This window comes from Strigops habroptila, chromosome 1 (genome assembly GCF_004027225.2).
Source record: "Strigops habroptila isolate Jane chromosome 1, bStrHab1.2.pri, whole genome shotgun sequence".
Classification (NCBI taxonomy): Eukaryota; Metazoa; Chordata; class Aves; order Psittaciformes; family Psittacidae; genus Strigops; species Strigops habroptila.
In genome coordinates this window covers 138,497,166-138,514,466 of record NC_044277.2, presented here as the reverse complement: position 1 = coordinate 138,514,466, position 17,301 = coordinate 138,497,166, and the positions used below count along the sequence as shown (strand labels likewise).

The following is a 17,301-nucleotide window of genomic DNA, read 5'->3' as shown; positions in this document are numbered from 1 at the left end:
ATTCATTAGAACTACCCCCAAGGCTTGATTTACAGCACAGTCTTCCAAATGTTCATACGGACTGACCTGAGGGGCAAAGACCTGAGTCATAGGAGCGGGCAGGCAACCACCAGGGAACAGGAGACTCCATGGTCTGTTTTTTATAATAAAGACAGGTCCTTTCACTGCTTCTTGCAATAGCTGTTCTATACCTGGCACACTGCACTTGGACCATGGGCCTTTTGTGTGATGCAGGACCTCAGTCTTGTATGTACTTTGTCTTCTTTGTCTGAGCTACACAGGTCACTTTGACTCCTTCCTCCCATGGGAGAGGATTGTATTTATTTTGCACATTGCATTCTCTCTGACACAGATTTCTTGCATGCAGATCAAGAAGTTGAGACAAAGACAAGGTAATGAATATGCTAAGCATGGAAAAGAGGTATATTGTTATGGTTACCTTACAGCGCATTTAGAGCAGACAACAATCAAATACGAACATTGCAGGACCAAAGCACAGCAGTTCTGCATCAAAATATATGAAAACAAAGATGCACTATTGTGCGATTTAAAGTTCTACTGAAAATATGTGATTGTGGCTTAAAATCTCTACTGAAAAGATGTGGCTATCCCCTGTAAATTGTTGAGGAAAAGAAGAAATTATTTTCCATATTGTGAACATTTCTGGCTTATTGCAGATTCCTTCTTTGGGATGCTGAGAAAGACGTTGTTATATGGTCAGATGAGAGGACACAGGGAGGTGGAAATTTCAAAATAAAACTGCAGGAAAGCTTAGAAAATGGTAGTGTTTAATGATTCTGTCAAGTCAGTAAGTAAAGGCATAGTCACAGGGGTTCATCCATTTGGTCACCACAAGATATTCACGTTTATCGATGCCCAGCCTTGAACGTCAAATATGTGACTCTATCCCTTTCTTTATTCATCACTGCACCCCTGGGTTACAGTTTAGCTGGAATATTTTCAGAGTTCCAAGGGAACTGGTGGGTAAAGATTTATGTCAGTATTTCCCCCTATAAATTAGATAGCCACAACCAGAGGTTCACTTGCTGCCCTGCTCTTCCGGCTCAAGGTTTTCCTGCTTCACCAAGACACAGGAGCAAGTGGGAGCGGGGCTCATCTGCAAAGCAACCTTGGTGATGCAAAGCAACACCTGGGACACTCACCTGGGGAACGCAAAGGAAGAGTTGGGTTGTAACTGGGCCTCCGTGGGAGAGGGACAGCAACCTACAGAGCCCATGCAGTTCAATGTGCTAATGCAGGCAGACAGGGGGCTAATGAAAGTGGCTGTGGAGTTAGGCAGAAGGTGAGGGCTGCTTCTGTTCACCTCAGAGCCTAAACTCTTCCACAAGCTTGCTGATCTGCTGTAGCCCTGGATGTCATCACTTTTTCTCCCATCTTTTCCATAGTGTGCCTCCTTTTCTCTTCTTTCAGCCTTTCAGAACTTCTGAAGGAAAAGGCTGTTAAAAACGAGACCCCAAAGTGCAGCTTCCATTTTGAGCTTTCTTTGGTATCAGTGGTAGAGTGGTTCTCTTGTACAACACAACGTGCCTCACCAAGAAGCTCAATTCTGCATCATCACGTGATTGATATGTGTTTTGTATCTTTTTTAGAAATACATTTCAATTCATTAAAATCAATGAGTCCAATCTTTAAAATCACTTAAAAGGCAATTAAATCAAATGGAAACTGCAAAATGTAGCCGCCTGGCCCTCTCTTCTTTGCAACCTTTCAGAGGAGGGTAAGACACAAATTATTGCTTTTTCTTTTCTTTTTAATCTTTCCCTTGACACACTCCCGATCTGTGAAGCCGAATCTCTTTGTGCATTTGGTAACCAAATTCATTGTTTTTTTGCTAGGTGATTCCTATTACATCAAAACTGATAGTAAAGCTTTACTTTAGTGGGAATTTTGCCTGAGTAGAAACTTAAAGAGTTTTGGCCACGCCGTGTTGAAAGAGAGCCTGTAGATTTGTGTGTGTGCCTGCGTGTACGTTCTACACATACATATATATTTGTATATATAAAAATCTGTGGAAGTGCATAATTTCTTGGCTCTCATCCTAACCTTTGTGCAACTGGGTGCTGGGATCTGGATATTCAGTGTGCTGAGCAGCACTTTTTAATGAAGAGGTGTTTTCTCCCTTGGAGCTGTCATTCTCTGCCACATCACCGACTCTTTCAGACAGAAAAATAATTGGCCACTTTCTCCAAGCATGGAATCAGAGAGCCCCAGGGACAGGAGGAGTACTTGGGGAGCCAGGCCAGCACTCACAGTGGTGCCCACTAGTGTCCCCGAGGCCTGCACTGTACTCCCCATGCAGGTCCTGCCCTCTGGGGCACCACCCGCCCCAAAGCACTTGAACCAGGTCTGGTAGACAGTGCTATGAAATGTGACAGGCAAGGCCCAAAACCCCAGAAGGAGAAAGGTGAAACAAATGGACAGTTATTTCCAGACCTGTCTTGCTACCAGATGGAAATGAAAGCTTGCTTTGCTTGCTTTTTTTCCTGAAACCTGTGTAATTGCTGCCTGGTGGGATGGTTTTCCACATTTACAGTAGGCTTTTTTATTATTCTGCTTCAAAGGTGGATTTTTAGCAGCATTTATTCTACTCAGGGGCTCCTAACATCCACCTGTCATCAAATACTCCCCAGAGTAGTTGCTAGCATTCAGAAATAGGCAACACAGTACAAATTTGTCCCTTAGGACCTCCCACCTACTATACCACATGTAGAAAAGTGATGAAATAAAGGGTCAAGGCAGTCCTTGGGCCCCGGGTGGACGCTGAGAGCTCTTGCCTGGTGGGACTGTGCCAGTATCCCACACCAACCAGGTGTTCAAATGCAAATACCACACAGCTTACTCTCTTTTGCAAAGTCACTCTGGGCCCCGCTCTGCCACTTGCAAATCACTGTTCCCTGCCCTGACCACTCTCGTTACAACAGTGCAGGCCGTGATCCTGCTATGTACTGCTCCTTTTCCCGAGGGCTGGTGACTGAAGGAAGGATGGCCCATACCCTGCTTGGGCAGATGGCAACCAGCACCTGGTTGCCATCTGCCCCATGCGTGGAAGGCTCCTACTCTTGTAGCTGCCTCAGCTGAAGGAAAGCTGTGTTCTTCACCTTGCTGTGATACCTCACAGGCTGACCACCTAGCTCTGACTCACTCCCATGTGTCATTTAGGAGAAAAGGCTGGACAGTGACCTGGAGCAGGAGGGGCAGGAATTCCTCCCAGGAGCCAAGGAGCAGCATTCTGCAGGTACCAGGCTGTCCCCTGCAACCAGACTGGCCTCAGGGGCACAGGCTTAGGAAGATGTCCATGGCACAGGTGTACACAGCCCCTGGACCTCTATCATCATGCAGGGACTCTGTATTTTACCTGCTCCATTCCACATCTGTCAAATCCTACGCCTGAAACTATATATAAGGGAAATTAGAAGGCGGGATAGGGGCTGAATAAGGTGTAAACTAGGCAGAAATGTTACCACAATAGTATTACGTTTACCAAGGCCTCACCACGTGTGGAAATCAGTGTCTGACTGCTCGCAACAAGCCCCTTGCTACTTTTAATGGCTCATACTAAAGTGTGTTGTATTTTAATTTAGATCAGCACCTAAAACAAAAGATCAGAAGACTTTTTTTTCCACATCGTTTTCATATTCATTACATCCATTCCTTTCCTGCCCTTCAGCCCATAGCTGTGGGCAACAGGCAAACCAGTAACTGCCTGAAACACCAAGAGTGGAGAAAGAAAAGAATATAGTCAAAAACCAGAAGGAATATGGGTTTGTGAGGTGGTTTAAAGTTCTTTGTGATGTTGCTCATTTGTCTGTTCTCATTGTATAACTCAAACTCTTCAAGCTAAAATCTTCCCTCACTAACGTGCTACGAATCAACACAACCACGTTCGCCGTATAAAAACCAGTGCTCATACTTCACTCACTGAAGTTAACTGGAGAGAAGCGGTGCTGGGATCTTTTCACGTTGTCCTTGTGACACAGAAAAGCAAATTATGGTTGCAAAGCACCTATCGAGAAAACAATCGAGACGGGCAGTTCTACAAGGCTGGTAGTAACGGGACAACTTCCTGCCCGAAGTGAGGGGGCACCTCACCGGGGTGTCCGCAGCCGTTTCCTCCTCAGGTAACATTTTTCTGCTGGAAAGGGATTTTTATGGGGTTTGGTTTTTTTCAGCCCCCTTCCAGGCTCCGCAGGTGCGGGCACCTTTGAAAGGGCCGCTCCTGCAAACGAGTTTCCGAGCCGAAATTCACATGGCGACGAGCGACCCCTTTGCTCCGATTATTTTCTAACGACTCTGCTCGCCTTTGCCTTTGGTCTTGCTGCTGCCCAGATGGGTAATTTTGGAGCTATTTGCGTGCATAAACTTGTTTTGAAGGCGCGGAGGTCTGCGAGCTCAGGTACTTAAAAACGCTTAGTGGGGATTAACAACTGAAAGGGAAGCCCTAAGCACCCCGACGTGGGATCACATGCGACACGCGGACTTCAAAGCGCCCGGCGTTAATCCGGCTGGATTGCCAGTCATCGCCTCGCTCTGGGGCTGGAACTGGGATGGGGATGGAGATGGGCATGGAATTAAGGATGGTAATGGAGCTGGGGCTGCCCGCCAGCCCCCTGTCGCCGGTTGGGCACAGTGCGGGCAGCTCCATGCCCGCTGCCGCCAGCGCTGCTTCCCGCAAGGATTTACTCGGGAGGCGGAGGTTTCTGCCGGCCCTCCCCGCGGTTGATGCGGGCGGCGAGGGCTGCCTGGCCTTTGGAAGATGTGGCAGCGATGTTTAGAAAATGGTTCAAAAAGCGGGGCCGGAGGCAGGGGCCGGCATCTCCCCCCAGCCCCAGCCTGCAACCGCTGGAGGGGCAGCGGGTGCGGCGCTGGCTCGGGGCGCTTTTCCGCACCACCGACAGCCCCGTTCCGGCTCCGCAGCCAGGGAGGGGCCGAGGGAGAGATGCGGGGCAGGAGCCGGCCCCGCCGGGCCCCGCCATAGACCTCCTGGTCCCCCGCGGCCCCTCCGCCGCTGGACTCCCGCGTGGTCCCTGCGCCAACACCCCGCTCCTTTTCCAGCGGGAAGGAAAAATGCCGGGTCCATCCTGCCGCTGGTAGCCACGGGCTGCTGATGGGAAGCGGGGCGAGCAGCCAGCAAACCCGAGCACTCCCCGGGAGGGGAAGCCTGCAGCTACGTTCTCACCTTCCCAGAGAGTGCATATGTTGTCCCCGTTCTCCTTTCTGCTTATTTGTATAGCGGACGCGTCCATCACGGCAGTTATTCAATATGTGTTTCCCTGCTAGGCCTTGCTGTTTGATTGCTGTCACAAATGATATCAGGTGAAATTCCTCATTGTTTCTGCAATTACACGGTAGCCCACTGCTACGCGCTTTTCCAGTCCCTTGAGTTCATTCTTTTCCCACTGCAAGCCTCATACTGCATGCATGTAGAGCGAAAAAAACCTCAAACCCTCCGAAACTACTATTTCTCAGCTATTATGTTATCAGCAGGAAAAATTTCATAGCTCTGACATCATAAGCCCCGAGCAGCATGAAGTTTATCAGGGTCTTCACATGATGAAATTGTACTTTTTAAAGTGTTTAGAAGAAAAAGCAGAACATCATTTTATGGGATTCAAGCTGCTAATTTTAATTGCTGTGATTTGAACAGTGCAGTTGAATCCAGGCTCTCTCAATAGTCATGTTGTCTCAATAGTCTCAATTGCCCTGATACGAAGCAGGGCAAGCAAGCCAAAATTAGCTGTTTAAAACTGTCAGATCTGTAAATACAAATAGGATCAAACCAACCAGATCTGTGGCCATCACACCCATGTCATGGATCCTGTTATGTTCTCACATCTCTGTTGAATGACTGTCGTGCTGGCAATGAGCATGAAACTATAAGTGAGTAATAGATATTGCCTTAAAACCAGGGAAACAGTGCTAGGTGTCCCTCATTAAACTTATCAGAGGGTGAAAAGGCGAGCATTTAAGAAGAGCTGTTTGGAGATCCCTATGCATGAATAATCATAGAACCGTAGAATCATTTGGTTGGAAAAGACCTTTAAGATTATTTGATCCAACCATTAACCTAATACTCTCAAGTCCACCACTAAAACATGCCCCGAAGTGCCACATCTACACACCTTTTAAATACCGCCAGGGATGGTGCCTCCAGCACTTCCCTGGGCAGCCTGGACAACCCTTTTGGTGAAGAAATTTTCCCTAATATCCAATCTAAACCTTCCCTGGTGCAGCTTGAGGCCATTTCCTCTTGTCCAATTGCTTGTTACTTGGGAGAAGAGACCAGCCACCTCCTCACTCCATCCTCCTTTCAGATAGTTGTACAGAGCGATAAGGTCCCCCCTGAGCCTCCCTTTTTCAAACTAAACACCCCCAGGTCCCTCAGCCATTCCTCATCAGACTTGTGCTCCAGACCCTTCACCAGCTCCATTGCCCTTCTCTACACCCGCTCCAGCACCTGAATGTCTCTCTTGCAGTGAGGGTCCCAGAACTGAACACAGGATTCGAGGTGCAGCCTCACCAGTGCCCAGTACAGGGGATGATCACTGCCCTGGCCCTGCTGCCACACTATTGCTGATACAGGCCAGGATGCCGTGGGCCTTCTTGGCTGCCTGGGCACGAGCTGGCTCATGTTCAGCTCCGTCAATCAGCACCCCCAGGTCCTTTTCCACTGAGCAGCTTTCCAGCCACTCTTCCCCAAGCCTGGCCCAAGTGCAGAACCTGGCACTTTGCCTTGTTGAACCTCACACCATTGGCCACAGCCCATTGATCCAGCCTGTCCAGATCCCTCTGCAGAGCCTTCCTACCCTCCAGCAGATCAACACTCCCACCCAACGTGGTGTCATCTGCAAGCTAACTGCGGATTCACTTGATCCCCTAGTCTAGATAGTTGATGAAGGTATTAAACAGTACTGGTGCCAATACTGAGCCCTGGGGAAGACCAATTGTAACTGGCCGCCAACTGGGTTTAACTCCATCCACCACCACTCTTTGGTCGTGGCCATCCAGCCACTTTTCTACCCAGCAAATAGCACACCCATCCAAGCCATGAGCCATGTTTCAAAATACGAAATGTTACTCCTGGTTATGGTTGGGTTTGTGATCGTAATTTCAGCCTCTTAAGTTTTGGAAATTTGGAGCAAGGGAGTCACGTGGAAGCTAAAGCCTTTTCCCTTCTTTAAGACTTTTCCCTTCCCTTTTGGGAAACCTTCTTTAGGTTTCCCAAATATTTATCAAAATAACAAAGCATCTACTTTACAAAGACTTACACTTTCTCAAACACACTTTTTCTCCTTTGTTTAGCCAATAGGGTACCATAGGCCCATTGACAAAAAGCTGTTGTGTGGTCTTACCTAGCAAAATTATCCATTGCTAAGAATTAATTCCAAGCACTAAATATGTTTATCCTTGTCTGTGCTTATACTACCATATTTTACTGATTAGGATCAGATTTTGACTAGCTTTTAGTAACCACTGCATTTCCCTTCAATTTAAAATCACAGCTAAAGATAAAGATTTTGTAGGTGTTATTTTCCTTTGAAGGAGGAGAAAGGAAGTGCCCAATAAGGCTGCTTTGAATACCACTTTCCTTTTAAATACTGAGTTGTTTCTTGCAGCTCTTGATTCACTGACTTGTGTCTGTTCTTACTGTATCATACACCTCAGCTAGAAAAGGCTATTTTTTACTTTCTCATTTTTCATAAATTACCCTCATACTATGGGGCTTATACATGCTTGTGTTAATTTTTTAATGCATATGTCTGTACGCTGCCTTCTTTAGTCAGTTTTGCAAGCTAAGAAAGTGGCAGCTAGATTGAATTCATTACCAAAGGGTAAAACTGCTGTTAATGTGATACCACCCCCAATTAATATTAAATATAACAGTTATTTGGTTTTGTAGGGCTATTGACTATTTTAAGTCCATATACATCTGCTTCAACAACAACTGACTCTACTTTTTAACCCTTTTGGGTTCGAATTTTTACAACCTCAAACTAGATTTTAAGCTGTACTTGTATCCAAGATTGTATACATCTGCACACTGAAAATCCCACTTGAAATAAACTAAAATGGATCAGTGGTCTTTGCAGCTTTAGCGGACTTCCCTTTCATCAGAAAATAGAGAGCATTTTCAATTAATTCAGTCTCCTGACATCCCCAAGAAAGAGGTGACTGTTGTCTGTGTTTGGCAGATGAAAACCTGAGCACTGAAAGAGTATAGCTGGCTTCTTGATAAGAACAGCCCCTGAAGTTAAGCAACAAGACCTGAACAGGCATATGAACACCTACTTGATATTTTCTGAGTGCTGTAAGCACTCAACAGCCATGAAAAGAAAGGTATCATTATTTTAAAAAGGAAGCACTCACATGACCAGCCTTATCTGAAAATTCTCTGATCTAGTGAATTAAAAAGTAACATTTAAAAACTGGTGGGAGAGTGGAAGTCCCATGAATGCCTTGAAAATTATCCTCCTTCATTTGCTTGGCCAGGTAGTCTGTATGTAGTTGAAGAGAGGCAGGGAGGGAAGCCAGGCTGAATGACTGGAGATACAGAAAATGTGCAAAATCCCAGCACAAACTTGGCATAAAAGTGAAAGTCTTGGAGCCCTGAGGGACCCGCATGCTGGCAAACTGGAGAGGGCATCCAGAAACTGACAACTGGTTTTTAGCCAAAACCAGGCAAGGGAAAAAATTACCTCACACAAACTAGTCAAAAATCACATTCTCAAAATACCTGTCAATGCTGCCATGGGGACAGCAGGACTTCAGGAGAAGGATACAGAAATGGAACAGTGTGGCAGATGATTCTGACAATCAGAAATGTTAAGATGTCCATATACACTCAGTGGTGTATGTGTAAATATCCATATTTACAAGGATAAAGGACACATACGGCTATAAATGGCGATATATGGATTTCCATATATGTACAGATACAGGTTTACAACAGCCTGATAGAATAGATTTTATGGCTCCCAATTTCTTTTCCCCTCTTAGGCCCTACTGAGCAGGGTACTTCAGTTGAACATGTTCACTCCCACAAGTCCAAGCAATCTGTTGAAGAAGAGGGGCTGTTTTCCAGTATGCTGACCTCCGATAAAAGAGGAGAGGGCTCAATCCCAGCCCAAATGCAAAGGATGAAATACCTCAGTGCGGTGTGACTCCCCTGTAACTTGGGCTGCAGAAAATGAGTTCTTCTGGAGCAGCTTTCTTAGAGTCAGAGACACTCCTAATCTGAATAAACCCCAGCAGAATATTTGAATAAAACCCAGCAAAATGAGATAATCCGTAACCCTTCAGAGACCTACGTTTTCTTGCAACATTCTTTCTGTGGTTTGAAGGTTACTTTAGGAGATTCATGAAGCTAACGTGCTTCTTTCTGTTTCACCAGACTCTGCTGTTTCTGCACTGTTATCTGTAAGATAACATCTAAGGGGTTGCGGGACCTATACAGAAATCTTCGGTCTCACACAGGACTGAGACATCCCGTAGCTCCCTATGGCGAAGTTCCTCGGCCAGACCCAGGGAGGTCCGGGACAAGGGGCAAGGATGGAGCCGGCTTGCAGGGGGCCGGGGGAAGCAATCCCACGGTTGCCCCTCCGACCCCCGGGGGGGGGGAGATTTGCAGGCTACGGGAATGACAAGTACTGGGTCCTAAGAATCTGGCTGGTGTCTGCGGTGGTAACTTTAATTTGCGGGATGCGGGAGGGATAACAGCTCTGCCCGCATATACAGAGTGAATGAACAAGCCCCCGAGGTACAGGCGGCTCCCTCAAGCCCTTGCTTCTGCGGCCGCAGAAGCACTGGAGGTCTCCGGGAAGCCTTTGCCCGAAGGGGTCCAGGGGAGGCTGGCCCCGGCCTCCCCCTCCACCGCCGCCGGGGCTCGGGAGTAGCGGGATGCGCGGCAGGGACCGAGGCCAGGCGGCTGCTCTGCCGAGCTGAGCTGCAAATAACCCCGAGTCGGGAGGGAGCTGGATGAATCCTTCGTTCGTTAGGGAGTCTCCTAACCCAGGCGTATTTCGAACCCAAACGGAAAGCGCTCCCTTTCTCAGGGCGGCCACGGTTTTCCTGCTCCCCAACCAGAGACGGTTCAATCCTCAGGAAACCTAAGTGACACCGAAAGCTTTTCTGCCTTCTGTTAAACGCGAGGTTAGCCGAGTTTTGGAGGAAAAAACCCGCAGCAGCTCCGAACTAAGCAGCACCTGTCCTGCGGGAGTGTTTTAAATCATGGGACTCTTCCAGTCTATAAAATATCGTAAAATTAACTCCCTTAAACCCTATGCAGTAGCTTTGTAATGTCTCTATCTCTACCACAGCCAGGAAAGGCAGAGCCCAAGGGAGCGGGCTGCCAGAACGGAAGGGGACGCGGAAGGCAGGATGCTTCTCTTTTGATTTTGCCCTGAAAGCAGGGCAGCCCGGCCGGGCTCCGCTCCCCTCCTGGCCCCGCTGTGAGTGACGAACACCTCGCCGGGAGCAGCTCGGGGAAAGGGCAGCAGCGTGCAGGGGCCGCTTCTCTCCGTGCCGGAGCGCCTGGCTTCTCTGGCACATTTTGGTTGTCTTCCTCGGTCGGTCGAGATCGACTCAAATATTGGGCCAACTGTTATCCCGAAAAGAACGGGTGGTTAGGGCTGGCGGTGGTATTTCGATACAGAATGTGATCAACCTTTCCTAGGCTCCTGCCTGTGTGGCCGCGGCCAGAGGTGGGCACAGCAGGAGCCGGTTCCTCTGTCTCTCGGCTCGGGTGTAAGGACTGAGCCCCCCCCGACCCCTGAGCCGCCCGTGCCCGTCCCCTGCCTCTGCGGGCACCCACCATCACCGTACCAGCACCCAATGTGCGCAAGAGCCTCGTCCCGCCGCGCTCCGCCTGCGCCCCTGCCCCGGCGCTGGCTGCCTCCGTCAGTTGTTCGCGATTTCTTTCAGTTGCCCCGATGCGGCGGGACCGAGGGGGCCAGCAGCGGAGCTGCTCCGGCCCGGCCTGGTCCTTCCGTCAGGCAACGAAATCCTGCCCGCTCGGCGGGTCTGGTTCAAGATGTAACCGTGAGGAGGAGGCAGGTTTTTGCCGCGGTCCCTGCGAGCGGGCTGACGGCGAGCAGAGGGCGAGGGGCTGCGGATTTGTAGCCGCAAATCGTTCGGGAAGGCTCTGTCCGCTCCGCAAAATCGCACGGACACCTACGGAGCGCTGTCCCCTTATCCTCTGGCGCAAAAGGCTCCGGGTTATATTGCCCTGACAGAAAGTGCCAGACGGATCTGGCCCTGAATTATAAATCTGCCTTCCTGGTGGGAGATGCCGAAAGGAAACGCGGGTTGCGAGAAACCGACTGCCGAGTTCCTGAAAACCGAAAACGCGAATCAAACCCGCAGCTTCCCACAGAAGCGTCCCCGATAAGGTGAAACGTGAACCCTCCCCACGATAACGATGCTGCCCGGGGAGCGGAGACGGGGCAAGGCGGCTGTTGTGCGCAGCTGAGCCACAAGAGGAATTGTTTGAACGGCGGGGGGGTGGCGGGGGCTTAGTGCCACCCGCACCGTCCCGGCATATCACCGCCCTCCCTCCCGGTCGGGTACCGGTGCTGGCACCCGCTCTCCCCTCCATTTTCCCTTTCGTCCCCGTCCCTCGCTCCTCGCCGAGATCCTCCCTCCCCTTCGTGCCCCTCCGAGCTACAGTGTGCCCGGGAGGACGGTGCCACCTCGGCGAGATGTCTTTTTGGGCGGGAAGGGAATTCGGTCCCTTCGCTGCGGCCACCGCGGGGTGTGCGGGGTCTCCCCTCGCTCGGAGCGGCGCGGGGCGGGCCGGAGCCCCTCCTGTAGCCGGCCGCGGGAAGGGGGGCCGCGGAGGGAGGGCACACGCAGAGTCACAGGTGACTTGTTCCAATTAGTAGCTGTCTAATTAAATTAATGTCACGCGGCCCAGCCAATGGGCCGGCAGGGGTGGAGGGCGGCGATGAGACAGCCCGGCGCAAGCCCCTCCCCGACGGCCCGAGGAGCCCGGCGCGCCGGTATAAATTGCCTCGGCGGAGCCTCGCCACGGCGCTGCGCGGCCGCGGGTCGGGTTTGGGGTCGGCTTTGGACCACAGAGGGCTCTTCGCCGGACCGCCCACCGAGGATGCAGCTGGGCGAGCCGCTGCTGGCGGCGGCAGCGGCGACCCTGCCGGGAGCCCCCTTCTACCCGCTGGAAGGCGGCGGGCGCGGCGGTGGGACCGGAGCCGGGACTGGGGCGGGCGGTGCGTCCCGCGGGCCGCCCCAGCCGGGCTCGCCGCAACGACTCGACATGGATAAGACACCCAAGAAGTTCGGCGCGGCCCCCGCCATGCTGGGCGAGGCGGACGCGGGCGAGCCGCCCTTCGCCGCCCCGAAGCCGGACGGCCGCAAGGCCACCCCCTGCGGGGAGGAGGAGCTGCCCCCAGCCGCCGCTGCCCGCTATTCCATGGACAGCCTCAGCCCCGAGCGGTACTACCTGCAGTCCCCCGGGCCTCCCGGGGCCGAGCTAGGGGGCCCCTGCGCACTTTTCCCTTACCCGCCGGCGGCTCAGCACGGCGCCGTCTACCAGCCGCCCGGCGGGCCGCGCTACCCCTACGGCTCGGTATTATCGCCGGGCGGCTTCGCCGGCACCGTTTGTCCTCCCGGTGGCCGGGCGCAATTCGGCAGCGGCGGCGGTTACCAGTACGGGCAGCCGGCGGCCGGCACACCCCTTTACGGGCCTTACCCGGCGGCGCCGGGCTCCTGCGGCGGGCTAGGGGCGCTGGGGGTGCCGGCCGCCGGCCCCGGGCTGCGGGCGCAGGTCTTCCTCTGCAACCGCCCTCTTTGGCTCAAGTTCCACCGGCACCAGACGGAGATGATCATCACCAAACAGGGCCGGTAAGTGCTCAGCGAGTGGGTCGAAACGGAGAGATGTGGGGGCCCGGCTGGGGCTGCTCTGTGCCGGGGAGCGCTTGCCCGCTCCCCTGGGGAGGAGGTGCCTCCGGCTCGAGGATGCCTGGGGGTTGGTTTGGGTTCGTGCTCGCCTTCTTGGCCTCCTCGGTGCCGAAACGGCCGGGGCACTCCGCCTGCAGCTGACGCCGGAGCTTGCGCCTTTCCCGACCCGCCTCACACGCCGTATGTTTTTCCTTCCCTGTCCAGGCGGATGTTTCCTTTCCTGAGCTTTAACATCACCGGCCTCAACCCCACGGCCCACTACAACGTCTTCGTGGAGGTGGTGTTGGCAGACCCCAACCACTGGCGTTTCCAGGGGGGCAAGTGGGTTACCTGCGGCAAAGCTGACAACAACATGCAAGGTAAGTGCGGAGTCTCAGCAGGTCGGCTTCCCATAAAGGGTTCCCGTTTCGCTCCCCTTTTGCGGAGTCTCCCCCACCCCAGGCATCCGGCTGCGGGAAGAGCTGTACTTTTGGGGGCGCCTTGGAACTCTGTTTCCGTACCGCGGTGGGTGAGGCTGTGCGGGAGAGGGGGCATTGAGAGAGCTGAGGTGCTGCCTCTCAGGCGCTTGGAACAGCGGCTGTACCCGGCCGGAGCCTTATGGACTTGTCTTCCCCAGGCAACAAAGTGTACGTGCACCCCGAGTCGCCTAACACCGGGGCTCACTGGATGAGGCAGGAGATTTCTTTTGGGAAGCTCAAGCTAACGAACAACAAAGGTGCTAACAACAACAATGCGCAGGTAAATGGGTTGTGGGGAGGGAGTCAGTCTGGAGAGGCTTTTGGTGGCTCTAGGGGGATCCCTGGCTTTTGGGGGCTTTACAGCATTTAATTGGGCTGCTAGATCATTGTTCTTGTGACTTGTACCCTTCTTGAGCTGGATCATAGATTTTTTTCTGCTTCTTCAGGCAATTTTAATTATCAGAAATAGATGAATCAATTTCTTTGGTTTTAGCCAATATATCTATCCCTGGAATTGCTCAAAAAGTGGGAGTGTAGCTGGTAGCTATTGATTTCCTGCATTCACAGATTTTAGCATATCAGTAACCTAGTGAAATGGGGCTAAAAGCTGTGAATCATTTCCTCCTGTGAACAGTTAAAATTACTCAATTACCTATGCCAAAGTTGTAGGAAGAAAATGTTAGGCTATAAAATCTTAGACCTAGTTTGTCTAAAAATCTTGTCTCTTCCGTGGTTCCTTTTAGATGATAGTACTGCAATCTCTACACAAGTACCAGCCACGACTTCACATTGTGGAAGTGACTGAAGATGGTGTTGAAGATGTGAATGATTCCTCAAAGACTCAAACATTTATTTTTCCTGAAACACAGTTCATAGCAGTTACAGCGTATCAAAACACTGATGTAAGCATGGATGTAAAAAAGATGACCATTAAGAATGCATTTTTCTTGTGGGTTCAACATTTTCTCTTACTATATTCTGCTTTCACTTTTAGATTACCCAGCTCAAAATCGACCATAATCCCTTTGCAAAAGGCTTCAGAGACAACTATGACTCGTAAGTATGCTTGTGTCTTCTCTTGCTGCTACCTCTGCCTAGGAGGCATGATTCTGGCCCAAAATGTGTGAGAGATGTTTTTGTTTAGATGCTACTTGAGTTAGGAGTAGTAATATTTCTGGCAGCTTTGTTAGCTGATCTGCTGCTTTCAAAGATGTTAAATGTCTAAACTGTTAAATGCCTGTCTGAATAGCTTCCATATTGTCTTGATGATGTGTCTTCTAACAGACTTCTGAGCTTTGCTAGGAAACTTGGCCTGTGGATTGTCAGTAGTGTACCATGTTTCTCCACAGAGTAGGCAGCTTTTCTAAATTGTCAGCAGCAGACTGGCTTGATGCTCACTGCATCAAATGGCCTTTGAAAACCTGGATCTGTACATTATAGAAGTGTGGTTTCTGGGAGGAAGCTGCTGTGCCTCATGTAAAATGTGCTGGCTAGTGTATGCTTGTAGCAGTAACAGTAGAATTTTCATACCAGTCTAAGAAAATCAAGCAACTCCTAAACTGGACAAAAAATGAACAGTCATCCAGTTAGATGTAGTTGTGATTCTAATCAAGAATTAATTTCCTGTTTGTGTTTCTGTGTTGTCTTGCTATCATACTGGAATCGTAAAGAACCAATGCTCAGTGTTTCTCTTTTATGTTGTAGCATGTACACAGCTTCAGAAAATGACAGATTAACTCCATCTCCCACGGATTCTCCTAGATCCCACCAGATTGTCCCTGGTGCTCGGTACAGCGTGCAACCATTCTTTCAAGAACAGTTTGTCAACAACTTGCCCCCAGCCAGGTTTTACAATGGTGAGAGAACAGTCCCTCAGACAAATGGCTTGCTCTCACCACAGCAGAATGAAGAGGTGGCCAGCCCTCCTCAGCGGTGGTTTGTTACGCCTGTACAGCAGCCCAGTGCCAACAAGTTGGACATGAACTCCTATGAGACAGAGTATTCTTCTAGCACCTTGCTCCCTTACAGCATTAAATCCCTTCCCCTTCAGACATCCCATGCTCTGGGGTACTACCCTGACCCGACATTTCCATCCATGGCAGGCTGGGGGAGCAGGGGCTCTTACCAGCGAAAAATGACAACAGGATTATCCTGGACCTCCAGAACAAGTCCTCCAGGCTTCTCTGAAGACCAACTTTCCAAGGAGAAGGTGAAAGAAGAACTTGGCTCATCCTGGATAGAGACTCCACCCTCCATAAAGTCTCTAGATTCAAATGATTCTGGAGTCTACACGGGTGCTTGTAAGAGAAGACGACTCTCCCCTAGCACTTCCAGCAATGAAAATTCCCCAACTATGAAATGTGAGGACATTAGTGCTGAGGACTATAGCAAAGACGCTTCAAAAGGCATGGGCTACTATGCATTCTATACTAGTTCTTAAAGCATCCTGTTATTCCAATTGGCTAAGTTGTTGGTTTTTTTTTTTCCAGGGTGGCCTTGGGTGTTTTTTGCATTACAATTGCAGAAAAGACTCTTGCCTTCCACCTTGAATTGTGTGCAATTCTAAAGAAGGTGCCAAAGCTTTTTGACTTGTTGCAGGTAACAAAGCAGGGAAAGAGCTAACTATGGTAAAATTCTTCCCCTCTTTTAGAAGGAACCACATGCAGAAGCTGTAAGCAGAAGTCTAGATTTTTACAATGTGGCTTATTTATTGGAGACACTAAAGTGTACTGTTTGGCTTGGCTCAGAGGCCCGATCAAATCTATGCACTCCTGAGCAAGGGAATAGGGGCGTAGGATCCCAAATTTTTCTTCCCTGCCTGCCTCTCTCATAAAAGGGGGGCTGGGTGCAGGGAGCTGCACAAATGCTATGTTCTGCTTTAGACTGAGCTGGCTTCTTCAATCCTTGTCTGTAGCACAGTTGGCTGAGCTGGAGCTTAGCTCAGCTAAGGCTTGCTTTGGCAGAAGGTGACGAAAATAAGGCTTGCTTGCCAGGATTTTAACTTAAAGGACTTGTTGCCAATGATGGGGTTACAATGAACAAATCTGACTTTTCTTAGTTTAGAACTTGCATTAAAAAAAAAAAGCCTCCATCCCAAAAGCCTAACCTTTACTGAGGTGGCCAAAAATCAAGTGTACAGTTGGTTTGTCTAGGTACACTGTAGAATATTGTGGAATAATGTATAAATAGTTGATCTATAGCTGTTTAGTCAGAAGGACCTCCAGTGGTGCTTTGAAGTTCAAAATGCTTTTTTCTTTTGGTTAATCAAACCTAGCATATGAAGTGTTGCAAAGAACATTGAGATTTCTATTTATGTGTATGTGAAGTGACTTTTTCAGCTGCCTTGTACAAAACTGGAAGTGATGTAACTTAACCTACTCCTCTTGCATATGGTTTCAGCTGGTTTAAACTGATCAGCCCTACAGCACTGGCACACAAACTTCCCCCAACAAAGCATCCTTATGTTTTCTTTTTCTATGTACATAGTAGTAATTTTTAATAAATGTGGTTGGTGCCAGGGATAGTAGCAAGGGTGGCTGGCTGCCTCTTCTTTGCTTCTACCATGTGTCCCAGCTGGGTGAAGGGGGGAGCATAATGCCTGAGTTGTCTCTAAATCTAGCCATCCCTTGCAAAGTTTCTCTTCTCATGGTCTGTCCCCCCCTCCCCCAAGCTCTGAGCCCCCGGGTTGGTTCGAAGTCTGACGGTGACTCTTTTCCCCTGCCACCCAGCGGGATTGTGGGTGAGGTGTGAGCTCAGCCCTTGCCCCGGGCAGTGCCCTGGGAGCTCAGCTCGCCTCCCCCAGCTGCAGCGGGGCCGTCCCCGCCGTTTCCCGGAACCGAGTCAGAAATGCCCCTGCCCGCTTATCTTGGGAGAAAGCCCCTCCCAGCAGCTCGATTGAATTCCGGCTCCCGCG

The 17,301-nt window shown here is 50.3% G+C and overlaps 1 protein-coding gene across 2 annotated transcripts in view; it reads left to right on the top strand.

The window, feature by feature from the left end:
• The window catches only part of EOMES (eomesodermin), a 38,591-nt gene extending 21,690 nt beyond the window's left edge, over window positions 1-16,901 (top strand). The window contains exons 1-6 of one of the 2 annotated variants that reach the window (XM_030512426.1): window positions 12,051-12,873; window positions 13,135-13,289; window positions 13,547-13,668; window positions 14,132-14,290; window positions 14,383-14,444; window positions 15,093-16,901. In XM_030512426.1, coding sequence (XP_030368286.1) covers window positions 12,122-12,873; window positions 13,135-13,289; window positions 13,547-13,668; window positions 14,132-14,290; window positions 14,383-14,444; window positions 15,093-15,828 — 1,986 coding nt within the window. In that variant the 5' untranslated portion in view covers window positions 12,051-12,121 and the 3' untranslated portion in view covers window positions 15,829-16,901. Of the gene's footprint in view, window positions 1-12,050; window positions 12,874-13,134; window positions 13,290-13,546; window positions 13,669-14,131; window positions 14,291-14,382; window positions 14,445-15,092 lie in introns of those variants that run through there. The other variant, XM_030512436.1, reaches the window with a different exon arrangement.
• The last annotated feature ends 400 nt before the right edge of the window (window positions 16,902-17,301 follow it).